The following is a 23,919-nucleotide window of genomic DNA, read 5'->3' on the forward strand; positions in this document are numbered from 1 at the left end:
TCTTTATTATTCCATAACGACTGAAATGCATAGTCAATTTGCAAACATAATTGCAAATCTTATTATATATACCAAAGCTTTTTCTATCGTATTTTATTCAGTCAACCCTCAAAAATGAATGATCTTTACAAGAGATTCTTTGGACTGTGAAATCCGCGGTTGAACTCAATTGATTAAACTCCTCAATGTCTGTCTGACTGCATCGTTTATTTCTCGCAAACGCCAACAATAAATGAGAGGGTTAAGCGAAGAATTGACAAATATCAAAGTTGCCGTTAGCTCATAAGCCAAGCGAGAGGCAAACGTCACGCCTTTAGCCTCTATAGCGGCGACAGTGCATAGATACGGCGTAAAACATACAGCTAGAATACAGTAAACCCAAAACGAACTTATTGCTTGCTTCTTGATGCTTTGTACATCATTTATTTCTTCCTCGTGTTTTTCAAAAGCCTGACTGACTTGCGTGCGCTGTACGTGAATTATTGACCGATGATGCAGCACGATGCGGTAAATGTTAATGTATGAAAACGAAGCGATGGACAAACTAATAGTGATAATTATAATCGCAACTATTTTTACTAGTTCGTGTTGCCATAACCACAGTGAACCAAACGTCAAACTGAACAACCAGATACCCACTAGAAGCCAGACTGAGCGTTTGATTGTAATGAGCTCAATGTATCTGAGGTGAAGTCGAAGGGCGAGATACCTGTCCATGCTGACGGCGGTTACAGTTAGCAGAGAAACGATACACAGCGCATTTGCGGCTATTTCTACCGCAATTCCAGCCCCGCAGAAGAGCGGCATGTCTCGTATAACCTTGGCTAAAATTTGACAGAAGAAAAGCGGATGAACTATTAAACCAACACCAAGATCAGAAAGAGCCAAGCCGAAAAGAAGTGTACCGGATGGGGTGTGAAGAGATGGCGTCCTACGAATGGCGATGAGGATGACGAGATTGGATGCGGCAGCGATGATGGAAAATACGGCGTTGATCACACAGTTGAAAATGTACCAAGCGGGTGTAAATTCTCCCAGGTAAAAATGTGCCTTAGTGAAGTGATAACAGATTTCTTCGTTGAGTGCAGCGGTCGTCATGTCTCCGGTTTTGTTGCCCAGTTTTATCCCCATGATTGAACTGTAGTAAATTTTTTAGAACCTTTTGAAATCCGGTAGTAATCAACGGAACTAATCTCTCTCTTGAAATACCCAGAGAGTGCCAAATCTGCTTTAAAATGTACTTCAAACGGAGTGAAAACGTTAAACGAAGCCTAATTTCTCGGTTTATCTTATAACAAAACTTGTCGCGGGAGAAACAACGATTTGGACGCGAATTATGAAAACAAAATTCTGATAGCAGCTGCAGATTTTTAAGTGCCGATTGGAGAGAATCCAGAATGCAGTAATAACCGTTCTTTTATCTGTCACTCGTTTGTGAGAAAATAAACTTTGTCAGTAATGAATCGGATGAATTTAAAAGGTACATATCATATATGGTAAATTTCATATTGCGCGGAAACGGAAATTGAAATAAAGAATGCTTGACTTGACAAGTACGTGATTGACCTGACTGACAGTTTTAAATTGCTTTCTGTTAAGTAAGGGGGCTAGCAACCCTCTTCGATGGCAAAACTTGGCTCGTAGAATAACTAAGCTGGAATCGTAATTTTTTTAATTAAAATAAATGCAGCTCGCATATTGCAGAGTGGCTTCCAAATCTCACACAGTTAGAATTTTGCAATGGGGGATTGGTGACAGATGTCGCTGCGTACACTAAGTCTTTTTCTCGAACTTGAAAACAACAATTTCTAGTATGCCAGAATCGATTGGAAGTGTATAAGTGGCCAGCAAAGTAAAGCTTAAAAAACATAAGACGGTTATGTACATCAGAGTTCTTCTGGAAGTCAATACGTAGTCTAGAACAGCCTGATAAAGAATTGGTTTCCTGTACATATTTAGCAATGTAGAATTCGAGATCGAAGATTATGTTGGCTGATAATCTGATAATCAAAGTTCATCAAAGGGCTTAGAAATCTATCTAACATGAACGACAACTAACCAGTGCATGAAAGGGGATTTGTTACAAGTCGCGCTGTTACAAAGGAAGAAGTCTCGCTTTTGACCGCTCTTGCTTTGGTTTACCCACTTTTGTTCAGTTGAATTTGAAAGATTAGGACTGTGATTATCCTGCGTGGCCGGTGTTCAAAGGGGAAGGAGAAGAGGAGTTCGAGCGCAGGCTAGACTGTGATTGACTTTTCATAGTCGCTCAAGTTTCTCAGATCGCTGAACGCGCGAAAAAAAAAATCGGCGATTGTACTTTCCTTTGCGTTGAGAAAATATAGAGGTTGTGAACAAAATACAAGTAGCTCCGGGGATGTGACAATGTATACTGAAAGGCGATTTGCTGATTCCATTGATTGGACTGCTGTTAAGTAAAAGTTAAAGTGTTGTGAAAATGCTGATTATAATTACCGAGTAGACTACTTAATATTTTATTCGCGGGTCATTTTATTTCTATGGGTTTGATGGATTACGTTAAAAGTTCACAAGAAGAGCTTGTACCTAATTTATCGAATTGTTCTTACAACATCCGGGTTCTGTGGTTTGATTGACCATTCAGCTTAGCCTAATTTACTATCTTGGTTATCGAATTAAATGCAAGATGCAAGATAGCTAGGCGCTCGACTAGCCAATCACTTCGTGAGCTAAAAAGATATAGGTCGTATATAGTGATAGTGTGATCGTAAGGGTGAGAGAAGTTCTGAGAAGATCTGTTGTTGGTGACTGACGTTTCGACAACCTGAGCGGAAGTCATCTTCTGAGTCAAGAGATATAGTGATCTGGATTTAAGTACAGGGCACAGATTTTGTCATGTGAGGGGGTAAACATTGAAAGAGCTTGCGTAAAAGAGTCATTTACAATGGATTGGTCTGATCTTAATGGTAGATATCAAAAGACGAACAACTTCATGTTGCATAAATGTTTGCGTGACTTGACTTGAAAACCATATTATATTAAGAAAAGTTTTTTACATGAGGGCTATGTAAACGCCGATCTCGGCGAACCAAAAATTGTTTCCCTTCCCTCACTTACGATTTCTCTAACGAATTTTTGTTTTTTTGGAGGTCTGAGAAATATGGCTTCCACTGTATAACCTGATGTAAACACCCCGCTAGCCGTGAGAAAAGAGGAGATAATTTGAAATTACTTATGTAAACTATTACCTGCGGCTCTCTCTCGTGCGTTTGCATTATGTTATGTAAACACGAGGGCCTTTTTCTATTTCTTAATAATCAGTTTTAATTTGTAAACAGATTATAGTTCAGCGGACGATTTCTCTTGGGATGCCTCTTTCGCATATTTATCGGCGTACATGTTCTGAAATAAGGTTACAATGTGACAAATTCGAAATCTATCTTCTCGAGCTTCAATATGTGTGCCCTGAATTTTAAGAGTGTCTGTTTATTCTAGGAATTTCAAATTCCGGCTTTCATAGTTGTTCGTTTCATAGTTTCATAGTTATTCGAAATAGAAAACAAACCAGTCAAGAGGAAATACTGCATGTTAGTAATATGTTGCATTGTGGTGCATTGAAGTGCTAACCTCGACCCACATGCAAGACATGCTCTCGTGGAGGAAAGGAAAATGATAGAGAGAGTTCTCAAAACTGAGAGGGTAAAACTGATATCGCTAGCAAACAAGCTAAAAGGTAATCTTTTCTATTGTAGAACAGGTGTTCTTAAAGTTTTTCAACACTTTCATCTCCCCAATCTTCACACAAAGAATGGAGCCACATCTTCGCAATTTTTCTCACCGCACTCCGAATGTCTCGCAAGCGCCAACAGAACACCAGAGGGTTGAGAGAAGAGTTTATGAAAACCAAAATGGCGGTTATTTCGTAGGAAAACCGCTTTGAAGTGGAAAGTCCCGTTAGCGAGATCACAGCCACGACACAAAAATATGGCAAATAGCATACGATGATTAAACAATAAACCCAGAAGGTGCTAAGCGCATGCGACTTGAAACTTGCCATGTTTACTGCCTGTTTGCGGATATTCTCCTGTTCGACGGCACATTTTAGAGTAACGTCTGTGTGATAATGGCGTGAAACGACCCGATAAATTTGAATATAACAGAATGTAGCAGTCAAAAGGCATACAACAATTGTCGTCATAACATTAATTTTTACCATTTCGGGTTTGTAGAGCCACAGCGATCCAATAAACGCGCCAATGAGCCAGATGGTAGCCATAACAATTATCACACGCTTGACTGTTATGAGTTCTTTGTATCTAAGGTGAAGTCGTAAAGCCAGATACCTGTCCACACTAACAGCAGTTACAGTCAACAGAGAAATTATACACACGGCGTTTGCGGTTATTTCGACCGTGATACCAGCCTCGCAGAAAACACTTTTGTTCCGTAAAATCTTCCCAAGTATTTGCGCGAAAAACAATGGGTGGACAATTAAGCCAACTCCAAGGTCAGACAGCGCTAAGCCAAACAGAAGAGCATTGGACGGTGAATGAAGCGAGGGAGTCTTTCGAATGGCGGCAAGAACTAATAAATTGGCAACCGTAGCAGTGACCGAGAAAATGGCGTTTAACACGCAGCTAAAAATGTAACAACCGGGTGAAATGTCTCCAAGGTTGAAATGAATTACATTGAAATGATAACAAGAGAGAGCGTCCATATTCATCCCGCACGATTCTGTGGTGGTAATGTTTGTCGCGTTCTGTGTTTGCGTTTCCATGCTTCTTCTATTCTCATTAATGCAGGTTTGAAGGCTCACGACTTCTTCTCTGGCTGCCAGCTACGCCCGTAGTCAATGGACTTAGTGAAATGTTCAGAATCGTCGGATCAGTATATATCAGCTAAATATCTTGTTATCAGTATAAAATGGGGATTATTGAAGAGCCCTTGCGAACCATTAATTCCATTATCCGAAGAGTGAGATCACTAGTCGCGGGAACTTGTGCGTCTTATCAATATTCAAGTTGCTGGGTCACTAAAAGAAAAGGAAATAATGCATTGAATTAGTTTTTTTTAACAGGCAGTGGCCATGCATAATACTCAATAAGTTTTTTCTTATCTCGCAACATATGTTTGGTTCAATTTGTATAGAACTAACCACATATGTAGTGTGCTTTTTGTTGTATCATCATTTAGTAATTTTGAGTAAAATAAAGACGCATTTATATCATTAATCTATGAATTCTTCTTGTCCGGCATAAATAAGACTATGTGTATAACTTGAATTTGAACGAAAAACAGCGGCTTTTTTTTCTCGGTAATTTTAAATGTGCTTTTGCGTCAACGCAAATTTTATTTACATACACAAGTTTGGAATTATTTGTTGTTGTTTCCCAGTTCTTTGTAATGACCTTGAATAAGTTATTGAAAGATTCTCCATGGTCAAAATCGGTTGATACAATAATTGTTTAAAAAAAATACTGAAACCTATTGTTGAATATTAATATATGTAATGCCTTCTGCCTGCAAGTAAGCCTGTACGTTTGCGTGATTTCCAAAAATGAGCTTCAACGCTTGAATAATTAAACTTTAGATTTTATTTACCATCACAAGAAGCAAATCATTTGTTTAATCAATTTTGATCTTATATTTGCTTTTAATTTCGCTTTAAAGGAAATATATTTAGAATTTTAACCAAGTCGAGCGCGCAATGCTTTTTTCTATCTTGCACGAAAGTGCCAGAAAATGAAGTTAGTCTCGGCTACGTAAAGTGCAAAAAGGATCACACTTAAAGGTGAAAATAAGTCACTAGACACAATAGATCAGACACGAAACTATTAAGAAAGGTTATAAATGAGAGGATCGAGTCTGGATATATGTAAATATAATTTAATATTGTTTGACTTCACGTTCAATATATGGAAATTAATTTTTCAGTGCGCGTCACTTAGTGCACGGCTGAGAAACCGTCGAACGTGATTATCCTGTTTAAACAAAACTGCATAAATAAAACCTTTAACAGTTTACTTTTATTAAGATAGCTTATTAATTATCTTTTGGACTATTTTTCTTCTCAAATCCTACGATTTCACTGGCTATAAAGGATAGAAAGAAAAAAAAACGGCAATTTTTTGGTGTTCCAATTACTAATTGTTCAAAAAACAATTTTAAAAAAGATACCATTGAGTCTGCCTCGTCCTGAGGCGCCGATCGGCCGGTCGGGTAAAGCGGGAAAACAGGGAGCGCAAGGGTACATGGTTGGATTCGCATCAGTCCCACAACGACAAGTGAACGGCGCACTTCCAAGGAGGAGGACGCCTGGGACGAGGCAGTCAGTGAGTATCGAATGGGAACGACCAGACTGTATTTTCAATTTTATTGAAATGTTTTGACTTTCGATTCTTTTGAGGAGTATATTATTAATTAATGTAAGTTTGTAAGAATTTCGAGTTTCGATTCTGTGTAAGAATTTCAGGTTAGCTTTAGAGTTGTAAATGATGACATCCTGAAAGATTCCGCACTTAGAACAATAGTTATAGGCGGCGGAGTAGGGAGGAGGGCCCCCACGTTTTGGTGCCGAAAATATCGCGAATGCAGTATAAAATAATATTCCGTCAGGTGGATGAGTTCAAACATCTTCGAAACTTCCTTGGAGTCTTCGGGAAAAAAAATCACTTTCCATTACTGCAGTTCAAAATACGAAAACAAGACATAAGTGATATTATTTTGTTTCGGCCTGTTGCTACGACGCAGATAGAGCGGTGCTAATACGCATATTAACCCTGGGTTAAGCAAGCAAGCGAAGAATAAGATATTAGAGTAAAACGGATGTGGACGGAAGTTGTCGGGCGTAGACAAAACTTGTGTAGACAAAAAATGTGCAGACAAAAATTGTGTAGACGGAATTTCTTTAGACGGAAGTTGTGTAGACGGAAGTTGTAGAACGAAAGTCGTTTTACAGGCTATTCCTCCCCCGTTAGTAAAAAAAAAAAAACGTCCATGAAGTTCAGTGACACATGCGTAAAGATATGAAATCGTAGTAAGATTTATACGTCTAATTGTAACGAATAATTATATATTATTTTATATATTGTGATTTTGGAGATGTTTTTCTTGATTTTTTAACATTTTTTATTAAGCGACTAGAGCAGGCCTGGATAGGCGCTTTAAAAATATTTATTATTGTTATTATTATTACCAAGCGGCGCTAACACAACGCCAGATGCTCGCCTAGATATACATGCCCGGGGGTTTTGGGAGAAGCAGAGATCCGCGTTCTTTGATGTGAGGGTGTGTCACCCCAACGCGGATTCCTACAAGGACCAAACCCCCAAGCAGATATACCGTAACCATGAGAATGAGAAGAAGAGGGCTTACGCAGACAGGGTTCTTCAAGTAGAACAGGGAACTTTCACTCCATTGGTGTTTACATCCACCGGAGGAATGGGCGAGGAGTGCAAGAGGTATCACAGTAGGCTTGCAGAATTAATCGCCGCAAAGAAAGGGGAGGATTACGCAACAACGGTGTCTTGGATCAGATCAAAAGTCTCATTTGCGATCCTCCGATCCGCCTTAATCTGCCTAAGGGGATCAAGAACTGTAAAGAGAAACAGGAACATTGACATTTATGATATGGACTTTCAAGTAGAGAATTCTCGTACTGCAATTTAGATCGAATATTTTTTTTTAATATATAGTTCTTCTTTTATTATTGCTCTCGAAGTCGCTTTTACTATTTTTCTACATTTTTAAAGACACTGTTTTTATTATTATGTAAATAATATGTTTATATATAAAGTTCTTATTCGAATAGTCAAATCATTGTAATTCTTTTAGAAATTGGTTAATAAAGTTTTTATTTAATTTTAAAAAAAATTATTATTATTATTATTATTATTATTATTATTATTATTATTATGTCAGATATAGTGAGTGGTCCATCGATGCCTTCTTTGATTATTATTATTATTATTATTATTATTATTATTATTATTATTATCATTATTATTATTATTATTATTATTATTATTATTATTATTATTATTATAGTGTAATAAATAAATTTACATCAAATCACAATTTCGGAACTACTAAAAAGTGCAGCGTGGATCAAGAGGCCGAAATGTTGACACCGTGGGGGAAGAAATATTACTTGCTATTCCTTCCCTGTTAGTAAAATTCAAAAAATAACTTCCATGAAGCTCAGATACACTTGTGAAAAGAAATGAAATTATAGTATAGCGTAATAAAAAAATCTACATCAAATCACTTTCATTAAATCACAATTTTGGAACTCCTAAAAAGTGCAACGTGGATCAAGAAGCCGAAATGTTGACACTGTGGGGGGTTCATTTTAAAAGGCGCTGACGCACGCAATCAAGGGTTCGGGCAATCGAAGTAAATTTTACAAGCTATTCATCCCATGTTAGTAAAAATTAAAAGTAACTTCCCTAAAGCTCAGATACACATGTGAAAAAAATGAAATTTTTGTATAGTGTTATAAATAAATTAACATCAAATAACAGTTTTGGAACTTCTAAAAGGTGCAACAAAAAGAAGCATTCAAAAGCAAATGAAGTGAGATTGTGATATTCGGATAGCAGGTACGAGATACATGGAGTTACGCTCGCCATGTGACGTGCTTTAGTAAGCGTTTTAGCTCACAATAAAACCACGATATCTGCGCAGCAAATTTTTGTCTCCTGTCACGTCATCTCGTGTCACGTTTACCGTTTTTCATCTTTTTGATTCGAGTAGAAACATGAGGTGCGCATCTTTCGCTGCTTATTCCAAGAACAATGTTTGTCTCTGCCTGGTAGATAAGTGCTGACAGAAAAATAATCCAAAACGCAATTCAGTATATCTCAAACAGCAACCAGTATATTTTCATTCCTCCCCACCCCCCACTCCAAAAAATGCAAATCAGCCATTACGAGAATGAGCTGGCTCCAATGGCGCTTTGATAATAATATTATGAAGGTGTGCACATCCATGCACGTGTGGCCTTCATACTAACAGAGCATGCAAAAAAAAAAAAGAATAGAATCACTTTCTGTCGACGGGCTTTCATCACGGATTTTACTAACAAGTAATATTCAGTACGTGTGTTCTATCAAACAGAGGGCGCTGGCGAACAAAACATATTAACCTGTTTGAGCCAAGCAATCCACAAGAAAAAAACAACAAAAGTGAATGTTTTTTTAAGTGAACTTGAATGATCAAGTCATGAGTTTTGTTAGATTTAACCGAGATAAAACACTTCCACTTCATCAGGTGTAAATTTGTTAGTCCCGGCCAGGATTGTTTTTCTGTCTTGTACTCCACTTGGAACAGAGTAGGAGTGGCCAAAATTTGCGTTTGAATTCGTGTTACTGTTGGCATTATCATTAATGCAGATATCGTGTCCTTCGCCAAATGTAACACCATGACTTCTGCTCCTCTCAATAGCATGGGATGTCTTTGTTACCAAACTCTTGAATGGACTTACGCCTTCTTTATTGCGAAGAGAGAATATGAAGGCATTGGAAGTGGAAGTGTATCCACCGCTTGACTCTGAAGAAGAACGTTAAAAAAAATGAGAGTTACAATATCAACAGTTTTGTCGTCCTTTCGCGAGTTTTGAAGCCAAATAATCTCGTAAAGATTTGTTTTCGATCCTACACATTTTTTTACTTGGAAGGGATTGGAGGCTAGAACAAGAAGGCCATAGCGTTTGTATAAAAATTAAAGTTGTACTTAAAGCTGATTTCCAGTCCGTACTGCGCAGACTCGGGGTTTGTTTACGTTTTTGTTTTGAATTCGTTGAAACGTTACACTTCGGTGACAGCATACATGAAGTTTTTTAGTCCGCCATTACAGTTCGCTTCGTTCAAGAACTTCCGATGAGCTGAAACGTCGGTTTGAAATAGCGTCAAGGTTCTTCTACTTGTTATTATTTGTTCTGCAAGGATATCTGGCGTTAATAATGAAGAAACAGGTAAGTTTGTCACGTAATTTTGTTTTGCTTTGTTTGTGAGGCTCACATAAACATTGCAGCCGAGATTGCGCAGTACGGACTGTAATTCATCTTTAAATCATTGTAATTCACAAGGACGCGATAAACGCACCAAAAACGTATGCTTTCTTCGATCCACTTAAATGTATGGCAAATAATTACGGTACTTTTTTGCTCTAGATTTTCATGGATAAACTCACTCTTGTTTGCTGCTTTGAGTTTTTTTTTTTTTTACAAATATAATTTGGCTTTAACACTATTCAAGCGTCAGTATGTTTACCCTAGGGACCAGGAGGGGCAGGGGAGCATGCTAGCCTTTACTATGACGTCCAGTTAAAATAAAAATGTAGAAATGATATTATTTACCCCAGGAAATGTCTGTGTATCCTCCAAACACGTAGAGTCCCTTTTGGATGATGGTAACCGTGTCACGTTTCCCATCACACCTGCTGTGGAAGGTACTGATACTCCAACCATGAGATGAGGCTCGGTAACACAGCACCCAGTTAGGGTTTCTTCCAACAGCAGGCGTCAGGAATTGGTGAAGGCGACTTTGATAAAATGCGTTGCCTCCTATAACTGAGCTTTTCCAAAAATCTGTAAATTGAGCATGTTTTAACGGCATTTGAATCAGTCAACACTGAAGATGAGTTATATATGGATAACGAACAAGACTGCAAGGCTGATCGTATTACGTGAAAGAGGAGATTTGCGAACAACTGCGGACAGCTGTTTCGTCCTTGTTAGAACTCATCAGCGCAGTGTAGCAAATTTAAATAACGCCAGCTCAGAGCCAACGCAAATAAATTGCCCAACCCGTACACTGTATCAAGTTCCGTACTTTAAACTCACTCGTCCCCCGAATCACGTGCTGCCACAAGAAATCCAAAGTGTCACGAAGGTGCCGGTCTTACATGCAAAATAACTTAAACTGAGATCCGATATGCTGTGCTTTTATTTAGCATGGTTTTGTCCAGGTTCTTAAATGTTTAATTTTGAAATGGCTGTGCCAACCACATTTAAGTTGTTTTCCTTTGCGAGACACCTTTGTGACACTTTGGATTTCTCATCCCCCGAAATAATAACTCACCTGGTTGGACATAATTTAATGTTGTCAATGCCCTAATAGATCCCAACTTGTTAGTGGCTTTACACTGATAAGGGCCTGCATCTTGAGGACTGAAAGCAGAGATATTCAGTTTGCCGTTCTTAACTGTTGTTCGACCTTGTGGTAACGGGACAAGTCCTCTTGACCAAACTATTGTTGGTGGCGGAAAACCAAATGCTCGACAGGAAAGGGAAGCCTCTAAATTCCCCTTTACTTTAACAACCCTATCGGGTGTCTCAATGAACTGTGGAGGAACTGAAAATGTAAAAAGAAGAAAGTGAAGAACTTGTAATATACCATTTTAAGGCCAAGCAGGCCTGTTCATCCGAAAAATTTCGTGCGCTTTAAAAAGGTGGCTGGCAACGCTTTCCAGCACTTCCCAGCTTTTACAATTCGATGGGTCAGTACTAAAATCTTTATAATGCCTAATCACTAGGTCACAAATTGTGGTGATTATCTTGACATCACTGGTTGCCATAACGACAGTATAAAGTGTTAAAAACACCCGTGATTTCTGCTTTAAGTGCTCGTAACTCAAACACGAGCCTTTTTTTGAACGGTTTTATTACATGGAGTTTGCGAGCTCGTTTGAGCCCCTAAGCTCTAGTCTGTCCAGGTCCACTCTAAGCTTTCCTTAAATCATGTTATCTTACTTTCCACCAAAAGTTTCACTGTTTTCTGAGCCTGTCCCAAGACGCTTGTAGCTTTGCAAACGTAACTTCCCGAGTCATTGTAACCAGCATTCTTGATCTGTAGCTTATTATCTGGACCGGCTGTATTCACCAGTCCTGTGCCACTTATTTTACTCCACGATACGCTAGGCTTTGGATTACCATCAGCTGAGCAGTAAAACGTGGCGGTCTGATGCTGAGTGACAGTGAGTGAAGCAGGAGATACAATCACCTCTGGAGCAGATAAGGACTCCCCTGGTTCACCTTTAGGTCCCGGATGTCCAAGAGCTCCTGCGAAATTAATGGTCCATTTTAAACACTCTGTAACCAAGGTGTACTTAGCAATTATTTGAAAACGGACTGGGCACCATTTTTGTTTGCAGCTGGAGTCTATGTCATATTTCATGTGTGAATTTGTCTCAGTTCGTCATTTTCTTTGCTAGAATTAGAATAGTTGTTATCAGTATGTACAAAAACAGTGCTAGTGGATAGCGTTTTTGGCACGCGCTGATTGGCTACTCAACTCCGAATATGCTTTGTTAGTATATACCACACAAGTGAATAGTGCTTTTCGCGCGCGCTGATTGGTTAACTCGGGGGTGATAAGCAAAGTACTATTCACCTCCGAGCAGCTAAAGAGAAACAAACTGCTTTCGCGCGCAGTGTCGCTTTGATTACCGAAAGTGATGTCTTGGTCCACTAGTTATTCAACGTGTGTGGTATATACTAAACAGTTATTCACCACTATTTACCTCAACTTCGGTGAATAAGTAATAACTATTCACCTCCGAGCAACGCGCGCGAGAAAACTGTAATCTTTGACAGGAATGAACTAATCAAAAATTATCCTTTCGAGATATATTATCTCACTATTTTAATATAAGTTATACTAAAACAACTATTCACCTCAGTATCAGTGGCTAGTGGTGGACACTTAGCAGCCTCCACTTAGGTGAGTGGTTGTTAAATAAACAAATTAATTAATCGATTAACTGTTTGCCTTACGCCGGTTAGTTTATGAGAAAAAAATTATTATATTGGTACGGGCCGAATCAATTTTTGTTGTTGATCTTTTCAATGGTAGTCTAGCACTGAACAAGTGTTGTCGCTTTTTTTAGAAATTGGCTTACATATGTAAATATTAAGTGATGATATGCAAATAAACGAAAAGTATCAATACAGGTCACGCATCACTGAGTAATACCTTTATCACCCTTCACTCCAGCAGTTCCTTTCGTTCCTCGTTCACCGCGAGGTCCTTCGATGCCCTTCGGTCCGGGGGGTCCTGCCACGCACATTTTTCCAGGAGGGAGACAGTAAGACTGCACAGAGTCCTTAACTGCGGAGGCAACGTACTTCTTGATCCCATCGCCAATTTGTTGAATGGCATCAGGATACTGACTGTTGGTTCTGACACTGCGACGTGAAATTTGACCTTTGGAATCCATGCCTGTAGAAAAGTGGAATTTTATTATATCTGCCTGATAGCGCAATGAACTGATTAGCATTTAATGACTCGTCGTTGTAATCAATCGATTCTTATATATCTTGCTCATTAACTCATTACCTCTGTGAAAGACCCTAACAAGCAATCGTTTCCAATCAACACATTAATCACTCATATTGCTTTTATCTATCAAATGGAACTTTTTTGTGATGTAATACCGAGTTCAAGCTTCTACCACGACGATGCCAAGGAAAACGTCGATTAAAAAAATGTATTTATGTTTATACATCAATCAGTTCCAGCTGTTGCTTTTCCAACCATTTAGGGCAAACGAAGAAGCAATTAACATTTTTACAAATTTCTGTTTGTCTTTTTTATATATCAAAACTGATGAAAATTTCATTTGGCTTTTCAATAGCGATACATAACCAGGCAGACAAGTGAGGAGAAAACAGAGAATCATCAATTTGCTAATAATGGCACTGAACATGCTTGATAATCAGGTAACTTGAAAATACTGTACGTTCAGTCAGGGCTCGAGACTAACGGTAGCCAACTAGCCAAAGGCTACTAAAATTTAGGTTTTGGCTACCAGGTTTAGCATATTACCTGACTAGTGAAAAATTACTTTTGGCTAGTAAAATCTGACATGTCACTAGGCAGTAAACCAGTGAGTTAAAAAGTTAGTCTCAAGCCCTGCGTTCTTGAAACTATTGAATTTTGATATGTTCAATGCAAATCGTGTGATCTGTTTCCTGTTTTTCATGTTTTATTTGCCAAGTTCTATTCAAGGTCAGTATAAAAGTTCGAGGACTTGTTTATAAAACATAATTCACGCCGGGCAACTTGTCTTGGCATGTCTCCATTTTGAGAAAAAACTGGAATGCCTTTAAAGGCTTTAATGTTGAACGAAAAGCAGATGATAGTCTTGATTTACTAAACGGTAAAAACCGTTTGACGTCGGTAAAATGGGCGATCAAAAAGAAATTGTAAGTACAAGTACGAGTCTGAGTTAAAAAAATGTGACGTCATTATGCCCGGCTTATAAAATGATAATGGAATCTTAAACTGCCGTTGAATCAAAGACGAAGAAGCAAATTGTAGCAAATTAATTTTCTTCTTGCTTTTATAGGTGAAAAGATACTACCCGTCTTCCTCTAAGCAACGTAACTCACGTTTTCAAAGATCTATGCTCCTAATTGTATCTTTAAATATTAAACCTATAAATAATAAATATTAGAAAACGAAACAACTTCAACTTGATCGGTACAGTCAACTTCTGTTACAAGTAATGGTAGCATCCTCCTTCAGGAAAACGGACGTAATTTAATTTTTCGTCCGCAAATCAGCTGCTTTATCACTGTAAAGATAGGGACTGACAGTAAAGACCCAGTTATCGAGGTATCCGAGCAGTCGATAATTTTCACTTAATTACTTGGATGAATTTGCCTTTATTTTTCCACCTCAGCTGATCAAACTAACCAAGCATTGCCATTTAATCTATCTTTGAGACGGTTAAAATCCTTGTTGCTAGGTCAATCTAAATTTTAGTACCGAAACGTTATGCCTTTAAAAGGCCGGAATAAATCACTTACCACCGACAGCATCAAAGTCCTTTTTGACACGAGCTTCATGAGTATCTTCTTGTTCTTTCAAAGCATCTTTGATTTGTTGAATTTGCAACGTGAATTTTGAATCCATCATTTTCGTGTCATGGACCACAGTCTCCATTCTCACGAACAGCGCGATCGTCAACAGAATCGCAGCAAAAGACAAAATGGAGGACGCCTTTTGAAGATTGTCGCTACGTTTTTCTGTGGACATTCCTTTCGACTCTTTTACGCAGATATCCATTGCTCTTAGATGCTTGAATTGCGAGGGAAGATTTACAATAGTGGAATTTCACTGAACACACGAACACTGTATGAACGTGATGTGTTTGATTTCAGCGGGTCAAGAGTCGTATAAATAACGAATACCCGCAATATTAGATTACAGTAAAAGATCCAGAATCCCGGAAAACGAGGACTTATGCCAAAAAAATAACATAACTACGTTTCTGGTGTAAATATTTATCAGTTCTCCTTTATATATTTTTTTATTCTTCAGGCTTTTTTTCAGCCACGTAGGGTCAATACTTTTTTTAACTCGAGCATGAGTCAATGGTAATATGTTATGTTCCGTTTTCTCTATTTTGATTAAAAAAATTTACTATTTTAATTTTTAGAATTTCCATCTTCATTAATTGACGATACCATTTTTATTTCAGTCAAAAGGATTCTAATTACCACCATGTGTGCTACATATAGTAATAAAATGACGGGAATCCACTGTTGCAGGAGTCCACTGTGTGCAAGCTTGCATTGGTTCACAAATAAGATCAAACCAACTACACGCACGCGCATTTGATATACTTTCCAAAATTGGACGAAACTGATATGTTTAAAGGGAGATGGTCAGCGTTCTTACCGCGCTGCCATGGACACTAGTTTTCACGTTTTGAAAACAGTCCATGGCAGACTTACGAACCTTCAGAAATCTGCTGCAATCTTCTCAGTGTTTCACTAAATAAGAAAATTTAGAGAAGGTTGAAGCAGGTTTCTGAAGGTTCTCTATGCGTATTTTTGATTTCGGGTTGAGGTGGACTTTTTTCAAAACATGAACGCTGACCATGTCCCTTTAAATCAGGGGGAAAGCAAATAAAATTCCCATACATTCTCTTATGAGAAATCATTCTAGTCATTCTAGTCTTCTCGGATGAGTACGATAAACCGTGGGCCCCGTCTCCTGCATCTTCAGTGTTCTGGTCAGCAGGGGACGATAAAGAAACCACACACTTATCGCAATGAGTAGGGGCATAGAGTTTGCGATGTTGTGGATTTGGACTTGTTCCGAAAATACACTTGGGGCATTTGCAAAAAATTCCTTATTCTTTGTAAACTGCATATAATGCAGTCTAGTCAAAGTCCCCCGCAAAGTGTTGTAAAAGCGCATTCACGCGCGTTGAAATCGCCATATAAATGCCACATCATCATTATCATCATCATCATCATCCTCAGGCTTCTAGAGTACTACTCAGGCTTAAAATAGTAACTCAACACTTTAACTTGAACTCATGTGCTGAAGAATCCCTCTTTTGAATCCGTTAACTGAACCCATACAAATTAAAACATTAGAATTTCCGGACCACAGAGTTGCTTCGGCTACAAAACATCTAATACGTACATAAGAAGACTACAAAAAAGTATAAGCTCAAGTAAAATTCCTTGCTTCAATTCTTTTTTGCATTTTTTTATCAGAACCTTTTTTTAGACGACCAAATTTTAAGAACGTACCCAGATCTTCTCGACCTATCTGAGTACGAGATTACCCAGGAACGAGAATCAGATTGCGTAATGCGAGGGGAAAAATATTCAAATGTATGTAGATTTTATTTCTCTCAATGAAGCATTTACTAAAGCGCACAGGACTGTGTCAATACGAACTTTGTTTGTGTGTTAATAATGCCAATTGCGTCAATACAATCGCCTCACAGATATAATATATCAACTGCGTTCGAACGAAATTATGACTTCCGTTATTTCAATTGCAGGGTGTCAAGGACGCTATTTTGCATACCGAACAGGTAAATTAAAAGTTTTGTGTGAAGTTATAAGCACAGCGGTTGCTTTCGTTCATGTCGTCATTCAGTTATGAGGTTTCTTAGTTTTCTTAAAAACAAATGAGACAGTGTTCCTGGGTTTCGGCGTCTTATTCGGCTCTGTTAAACATTGAATGTTTCTAATGAGACGTAACACTATGATGGCTATAACAGGCTGTAACGGGTACTGGGAACGTGGTTTGAATACAAATGCTTGTTTAAAGTTGGAGCAAATAAACACTGCGTTGGGCAAGACACTTAATTCTCACAGTGCCTCTCTCCAACCAGGTGTATAAATGGATACCGGCCAGTTTAAAGGAGCAATGTCACGATAGTTTTAAAAAGTCATTTTTCTGATTACTCTCAAATTGAATGAAACATCAAAATAATAGTTTTCTAATATAGAAAAACTCCAAACATAAACAAGAGTGGTTTCAACTGACGAAGTTTAAGACGGATTACGAACGTCAAACTTGAAAACAAAAATGTCAATTTTTTCAAGATGCATTCAGTTGTCCGTGACGTAGCTCCTTTAATGCTGCCCTGCAATCCTGCAATGGATTAGCATTCCATTAATGCTACGAAACCTGGGTTAGCACCAGCCTGACAACACTAGGCCCGAACGCAGACTTTTAAGTTTTTACTAACTTCAAACCACATACAGTCAACTCTCGCCTTGCGGACACCCCGCTATTACGGACGCTCGATATTACGGACAAAATTCAGATCCCCGGCGAAAGTTATAGAGGTTTATCAACCCTTGTTGTTGTACAAAAAAATTTTTTTTTTTGGGCCTCATTTTTTATTTTATTTTTTTTTTTTTTTTTTTTTTTTTCTTCTTTTTTTTTTTTTTTTCCCTTTTTTTTTTCTTTTTTCAAACCCCCCCCCCCCCCCCCTTTTTTTCTTCCCCTTTTTTTTTCCCTTTTTTTTTCCCTTTTTTTTCCCCCCCCCCCCCTCCCCCCTAAAAACCCCCCCCCCCCTATCCGCTTTTCAAATAATCAAAAGGTGCATTTATTGATTTGGATTTTTTTTACATCAATTTACAGCAATAAAAATTCTGAAAATTATTTCCCTTCCCTACTTACAAAGTTCATTTGTGTCCGTAGCACGGTAAAAGAAAGAAAGGAGTGACGTCACGATGTAATAATAATAATAATAATAATAATAATAATCATTTCTATAGCGCTATTTCAGGTCATTTTTTCGACGTTTTTGCTTGTTTACAAGCTAAAAACGTAGAATAGGGGTTATGTGCACAAAATTTGGAACCACATATTTGTAAACTCTCAAGGGACTTTTTTAATTTCTCAAGGGACTGTTTTAATTTCTCAAGGGATTACTTTCCGCTGTGGGTGATCACTTGCGATCTCGTGAAAAAAACGTGACTTGTCACATTTACAAACGTTATATAACAATTTTAAAAGTGACATGTCAGCTTTCTTATCTCAACGCACGTGTGTCTGAAAGGCGATCTATAAAAAGCGTCGCACAAACAATGGATTGCGTAACTAAAACACGAATAAATAATCACTAGAACTTACATCGTTTAAAAATTACAAACGTCAAAAATAAACCATACCAAAAAAACTCGCTCTTTTCAAAGATATTATTGAAGTTAAAACAAATGCAAGAGATGGGGGCTTCTTTTAGCTTAGGAGCGGTTAAAAATTAGGCCAAATTTGGTCGCTACATGCAAGCGCAACTCTATTTCGTCATCAGCCTAGGTCGTTAGGGACGTGACCTCGCGTTGACAGGGAATGACAGCAATGTTGCATGAATCGGCTTTACAACATGCGATCGTATCTACGCAGTTCGAGTGGAATTTCAGTCAAAGACAGCAAAATTCTTTCGTATTTCATCTTCAAATATAATTCGAAAGCATTCACTGTATATATGGCTTTTGTTTAATCCTGGGTCTTAATATCCGACCCTCGCAGAGCCTAGACAAAACGCAGCTTGAGTGTAACGATTTGTTTACGCCGCAATTATATGCGCAATGTTTTCTCCGACAGTAGTCGGAAATATCTGTATTTTTTTTCGTGCTTTTTCGTGGAGCAATCGTAACGATACGGCCTTGAACATATTGAACAGCGGTCTACCTATAACAATTCAAATATGGCCTCGCTAAAACAAAGCGTCGAACGCATATTTTGCTGTTTCATTTGCTAATTTCGCTGCCGTAATCGACTGCCTCGAAAGGTCCTTGCAATTTTAAAGTATAGAATTGTCAGATCTCGGTGAAATTTGCACTGTTTATTTGTGTAATGTTAAGGAATATGTGTATAAATACCCGGCGCGGACGAGCCATTTTTGGCAAAATTATATGGCTGCATTTCCTCCGCGAAGATAGGAAATTGTTAAACTAAACTACAAAGAAACTGTAATGATAAGTTCGAAGAACAATGCACAGGATAAACCTTCGACTCATACTTCATGCAAAAACGTCGACATCTCGAAGAGACTTTGATTGTTATGTACACCTGAACTACTTTCAAACCGCGAAGGAAATCTCCAAATTATAGTTTCATAAGGTAGCAAAACAACGAGGAAAAACAAACTAAACAAGAACAATGATGGTTAAAATTGGAAAAGTACAAACTACATACTTGAAAACTTCAGGCAAACGTTTTCAAGACGCGAGCGCTTTAAAAGTTCAAGAGTGAATTGCGCCTTTGATTACCTTCTGTAAATTTCAGTGAGCACTTTCCAAAATGCTGGTGGTTCTATTCGCACGATAGCAAAATAGCAGAAGCGAACTGCGAGAGGAGTGGAAAGAGAAGTAGAGCAAGAAATTATTTCAGAACCTCCAGCTACGCAGGTTGTCAGTCTATTTGCGCACAAAGCTCTCCTACTTGCTGTACTAAAACAATACAATACGCTACAGAAAATCTATTGAACTCAATATTTTGGATTTATTAAACATATGTACAGATACGGTGTATAAATATTTAGCCGTAATTTGTAAATCTTATAAGATTCGAAAAAAAAAACTTGCTAAAACATGTTCTTTGGTGTTTGTGATCAAACCTATTTTTAACCTAAAATGTCGGCCGTCTCCTTGCCTTACGGTCCAAACCAAATTCTTGTGATGAGGGGAAGGAAACAACTGACATTTAAGCCGGGCTACCATAATTTTTGTTTAAATAATACTGTCAAAACATGGTCAAAAGGACCGGTAACAAGATAAAAAGGAAATTATTCACAACGGGACAGCACTTATGGTCTCCTTGTACTCAAAACTAACTAGTAACATTACACATAAAAAAGTGTCAAAGTCAATTCAAGAATAATAATTCGAGTTTGGAAATCATGGTTGTATTACCCTTTGCTTTATTTACAGCGTAGAAGAAGCTGTTGGTTCTATCTATATTTTTATCACCTCCGTTGGAATTGCTTTTTTCGAATTTGGCTCATTTTGCGACATCTGGTCACATCTATCACTTACAAAATAAATTACAGTCAACTCTCTCTTAATGGACACCTCTATAAGACGGACACCTCCATAAGACGGACACCTGGTGATGGTCCCTGCCGTTTTCAGTCATTTTACTGTAACCAAACTCCCTATAAGACGGACACCTCTCTAAGACGGACAACGGACACTTTGAAATCATCAAGGGACACTTAAGAAGTGCTTTTTAGCATGTTTTATTAGTAAAAATACTTCCAAACTTCATATCGCTTAAGCAAAGTTAGTCAGTGCCCTAAGGATACGCTTATATCAAGCTTACAAACCAAAAACAATGAAGCTTCTCTGCTTACGTGAAGCAGCGAATTATCGATTGTAATGAAAAAACAAGTCAATTTTCTGATATTATTGATGTCCCAGTTTGTAGGTTTTGTTAAAGAAAGCGACTTTAAACAGACTCAAAACAGACGTGTATTCATTGTGCATAGGTTAAGCTTTATCATCTTAAAATTACTGGTGTCATGTTTCCTCGACTCTCCACAAGACGGACACCTCTCTAAGACGGACAGTTGCAGCCGGTCCCGAAGGTGTCCGTCTTTAATAGAGAGAGTTGACTGTAGTCTGAAGACCTGACCTAAAGATCCTGGTGAAACAACAGTGAAACGCTCGATCAACTCGACTAGCAAATTATTCCTGTGACGGAAATAAACAGATAGAAGCTTCATTCATATGTCAAAGTCACATACCTTGAAAAAATCCCATACTAATTTGGGGACACCTAATACCCCCCTTCCCTTCCCCAATAAATAAATAAATACTAAAAAAGACAGTTAAAAGTATTTGTGTGAATGTTAAAGTTTTATGTCATTTCACTGCTCCTGCCTTTTGAAATGTCGAGAACAGCCGCCGCGGTTTTATGCCAATTCTGCTAGTATCTATTTATTTAATGCCAGTGCGTCTAATACATTAGGCTGCAATTCCAATTCCAAATTGTGTGTTTTGTGGGTTACCTCTTTACCGTACGCGGTCGAAATAATTTTGTTCCTTTAATTGTCCGCTGAATTCTACAATTGGTTAAAAAAAGACTTGTGTAACGTACTGTAATCAATGAAAAGGAGCGTGCTTCTTTCTTTTAACCAATCAGCTGCCAATCAGGAACAAACCCATAACCACACGTGACTTGTCTAACGCACGTTTTCCCGCGCTTGACACTGGTTGAAAACTTATGCTTCAAGGCCTGATTGGATCGTTACGTTGTTGGCGTTTATTTGTTCACGGTTTTGCCAGGTGTAATTACCTTTATGCTCCAACCTAGTACTGGGCCAACCCAACTTTGCTGACAGTGAGTAAGTTATCCCATTATCAAACCGGCTGATAGGACTTCCGAATTTGAAGAATAATTCCTGTGAAACAGGCCACTTGTTAATTACTGAATTGTTGATAATAAACATGTGTGTAACACGGGGAGGTTTCCCACTGCATATCCAACGCGTGTTCCAATCTGGTGCTGGCATAACCTATTGACTGTACATGTTACATGCCATTTTCGTGAGGTATAGTAAATAACACGCAATTTCAATCCCACGGAAATTTGCGTGGTGTTGCCTTTTGCTATGTTGGCGACTTCTTTTCCTGCAAATATGGCTAATATAAAAAGGAAGCTTAGAATTGACTTTTCTGCAACCAAATAACAATAATTACGATTGGGTACGTCAGTGATTCTGTACTGTCATTCAGTTTCCTACTGTTGAATTCCCAACAGTTGACAATTCTCTTTCAAACGGAAACGGGACCAACAGCTTGGCGGTTTTTCTCACCGCATTGCGAATGTCTTGTAAACGCCAACAATACACTAAAGGGTTGAGAGAAGAGTTTAAGAAAACCAAGATGGCGGTTATGTCATAAGCAAACCGCTTTGGAATTGAAGGTCCCGTTGCTGTTATCACAACCACGACACAAAAATATGGCAAATAGCACACGATGATTAGACAGTAAACCAAGAAGGTACCGAGGGCGTGTGACTTGAATCTTGCCATGTTTGCCGCCTGTTCACGGGCATTCTCGTGGCTCTGTTCTACGGAACATTTTAAAGTCATTTCAGTGTGTATAACGCGCGAAACAACGCGAAAAATTTTAATATAAGAGAATGTAGCAGCCACAAGGCATACCACAATTATGATCATTACATTGCCTTTTACCAATTCGGGTTTATAGAGCCATAATGAACCAGAATACGCGCCAATGAGCCAGATGATTCCAAGGACAATTATGACTCGCTTTATGGTGATGAGTTCTTTGTATCTAAGGTGAAGTTTTAAAGCCAGATATCTGTCCACACTAACAGCAGTTACAGTCAAAAGAGAAATTATACACAAAGCATTTGCGATAACTTCTACCGTGATCCCAGCGCCGCAGAAAACGCCTTCGTTCCGTATAATCTTCCCAAGTATCAGCGTGAAATATAGGGGATGGACAATCAAGCCAACGCCAAGATCGGCCAGCGCCAAACCAAAGAGAAGCGTGTTAGAAGGTGAATGAAGCGAAGGAGTTCTTCGAATAGCGACGAGAATTAACGAATTGGCAACTATAGCAAAGATCGAAAAAACCTCGCTCAACACACAGCTGAAAATGTACCAACCGGGTGAAATGTCGCCAAGATTGTAGTCAGTGATGGTAAAATGATAACAGGAGAACGCTTCGTTCTTCATCCCATACGTTTTTTCGGCGGTAACATTTGTAGTGTTGTCAGTGTTTGGTGTCGGTGAGACCATCTTCTCGATTTCAATTCTCAAATATTGCAGGCCTTTTTTTCCAGCTGGACGATACTCTAATTAATTAAGAGCTCTCGGACAAGCCACGGATTCATAACAATATCTTATTGCAAAGAATACTTTCAGTGTTCAAGTTGCTGGGTTACTAGAAGGAAATTGAAGTATTGACTTGAATTTTAAATATCAGACGTCCGAACACAAAATTCAATGAGTATACATGAGATTCGTCATGTAAGCCGGACACCCCCACAATATACAGTCCACGGTCGAACTAAATAATATATATCCTACGTACACATAATTTATGTGTACGGAAAGGCACGTACATCATATGAAGCACGCACTCAAAAACAGCAGGTTGTTGCAGACCTTTGGCAGTTCCAACGTCAATTTAAATATTATTTACAATACACGATATTAATTTTTAGGGTTATCGGTTTCTTTGAATCAATTAGAAAGTTCTGCCTGACATACTGCATGTTTAACATTTGAAATCAATTATAGTATCCTTGCGAAATCCTGCTTCTAATTGGAGTATTAGCATATCCAAAGCAAAAAAAAAAAATCGTAAAAGAAATCAAACTGTATAATATATTTTCGAAAGCATGTAATAACGATGACTTAATGTTCTGTCCACGGTTTAAGAAAAAAGCCTCCGCTAGAGACTTCATTTCAGATGCCCAACAAAAACAGTAAAACGTCATTGCTGCTACGAACTGGAAGGTTTTCAGGGGCTTTTCTCACGCGTGACAAGCCGCTAGCTATGCTGCAGGCCATACGGCTGATTAAACGTATCATTGGTTATCTGATTTCTTGGAAAATGCTTCCTACAATTTTATATGCTTATTTGATAATTTGTGCGATATAGTCGAGATCATATATCAGTCGATTTTTTCCCTGACGCAT

At 38.3% G+C, this 23,919-nt stretch overlaps 4 protein-coding genes across 4 annotated transcripts; all 4 read right to left on the reverse strand.

Annotated features, from left to right (window-relative positions):
• Nucleotides 1–2,192, reverse strand: LOC144643561 (histamine H2 receptor-like). Its single transcript, XM_078502863.1, has one exon. It carries the CDS (start codon nt 1,129–1,131, stop codon nt 166–168), a length of 966 nt encoding a protein of 321 aa, XP_078358989.1. The 5' UTR covers nt 1,132–2,192; the 3' UTR covers nt 1–165.
• Nucleotides 2,193–2,263: 71 nt separating this feature from the next.
• On the reverse strand, nt 2,264–7,068 carry LOC144643557 (beta-4C adrenergic receptor-like). Its single transcript, XM_078502858.1, has 2 exons — nt 6,154–7,068; nt 2,264–5,008 (listed from the first exon to the last, which is right to left on the reverse strand). The coding sequence occupies exon 2, from the start codon at nt 4,751–4,753 to the stop codon at nt 3,740–3,742; it is 1,014 nt and encodes a 337-aa protein (XP_078358984.1). The 5' UTR covers nt 4,754–5,008; nt 6,154–7,068; the 3' UTR covers nt 2,264–3,739.
• A 1,763-nt stretch (nt 7,069–8,831) lies between these two features.
• Nucleotides 8,832–15,131, reverse strand: LOC144643523 (putative oxidoreductase PXDNL). The gene is made up of 6 exons (XM_078502808.1): nt 14,789–15,131; nt 12,951–13,196; nt 11,729–12,037; nt 11,058–11,330; nt 10,334–10,564; nt 8,832–9,525 (listed from the first exon to the last, which is right to left on the reverse strand). Exons 1-6 carry the CDS (start codon nt 15,045–15,047, stop codon nt 9,215–9,217), a joined length of 1,629 nt encoding a protein of 542 aa, XP_078358934.1. The 5' UTR covers nt 15,048–15,131; the 3' UTR covers nt 8,832–9,214.
• Nucleotides 15,132–20,769: 5,638 nt separating this feature from the next.
• Nucleotides 20,770–23,185, reverse strand: LOC144643552 (adenosine receptor A3-like). Its single transcript, XM_078502854.1, has one exon. The coding sequence runs from the start codon at nt 23,011–23,013 to the stop codon at nt 21,976–21,978; it is 1,038 nt and encodes a 345-aa protein (XP_078358980.1). The 5' UTR covers nt 23,014–23,185; the 3' UTR covers nt 20,770–21,975.
• Between the last annotated feature and the right edge of the window lie 734 nt (nt 23,186–23,919).

This window comes from Oculina patagonica, chromosome 2, assembly GCF_052425735.1.
Source record: "Oculina patagonica isolate OP01 chromosome 2, crgOcupat, whole genome shotgun sequence".
NCBI lineage: Eukaryota > Metazoa > Cnidaria > Anthozoa > Scleractinia > Oculinidae > Oculina > Oculina patagonica.

Excerpts from the sequence above, each read along its gene's own strand:
- LOC144643561 (XM_078502863.1), bottom strand. The coding sequence starts at position 1,131 with ATGGGGATAAAACTGGGCAACAAAACCGGAGACATGACGACCGCTGCA.
- LOC144643557 (XM_078502858.1), bottom strand. The coding sequence starts at position 4,753 with ATGGAAACGCAAACACAGAACGCGACAAACATTACCACCACAGAATCG.
- LOC144643523 (XM_078502808.1), bottom strand. The coding sequence starts at position 15,047 with ATGGATATCTGCGTAAAAGAGTCGAAAGGAATGTCCACAGAAAAACGT. Across the intron at positions 13,197-14,788 it reads GGACTTTGATGCTGTCGGTG|GCATGGATTCCAAAGGTCAA; the intron begins GTAAGTGATTTA and ends ACTTTTCTACAG. Across the intron at positions 11,331-11,728 it reads AGTGAAACTTTTGGTGGAAA|TTCCTCCACAGTTCATTGAG; the intron begins GTAAGATAACAT and ends TTACATTTTCAG.
- LOC144643552 (XM_078502854.1), bottom strand. The coding sequence starts at position 23,013 with ATGGTCTCACCGACACCAAACACTGACAACACTACAAATGTTACCGCC.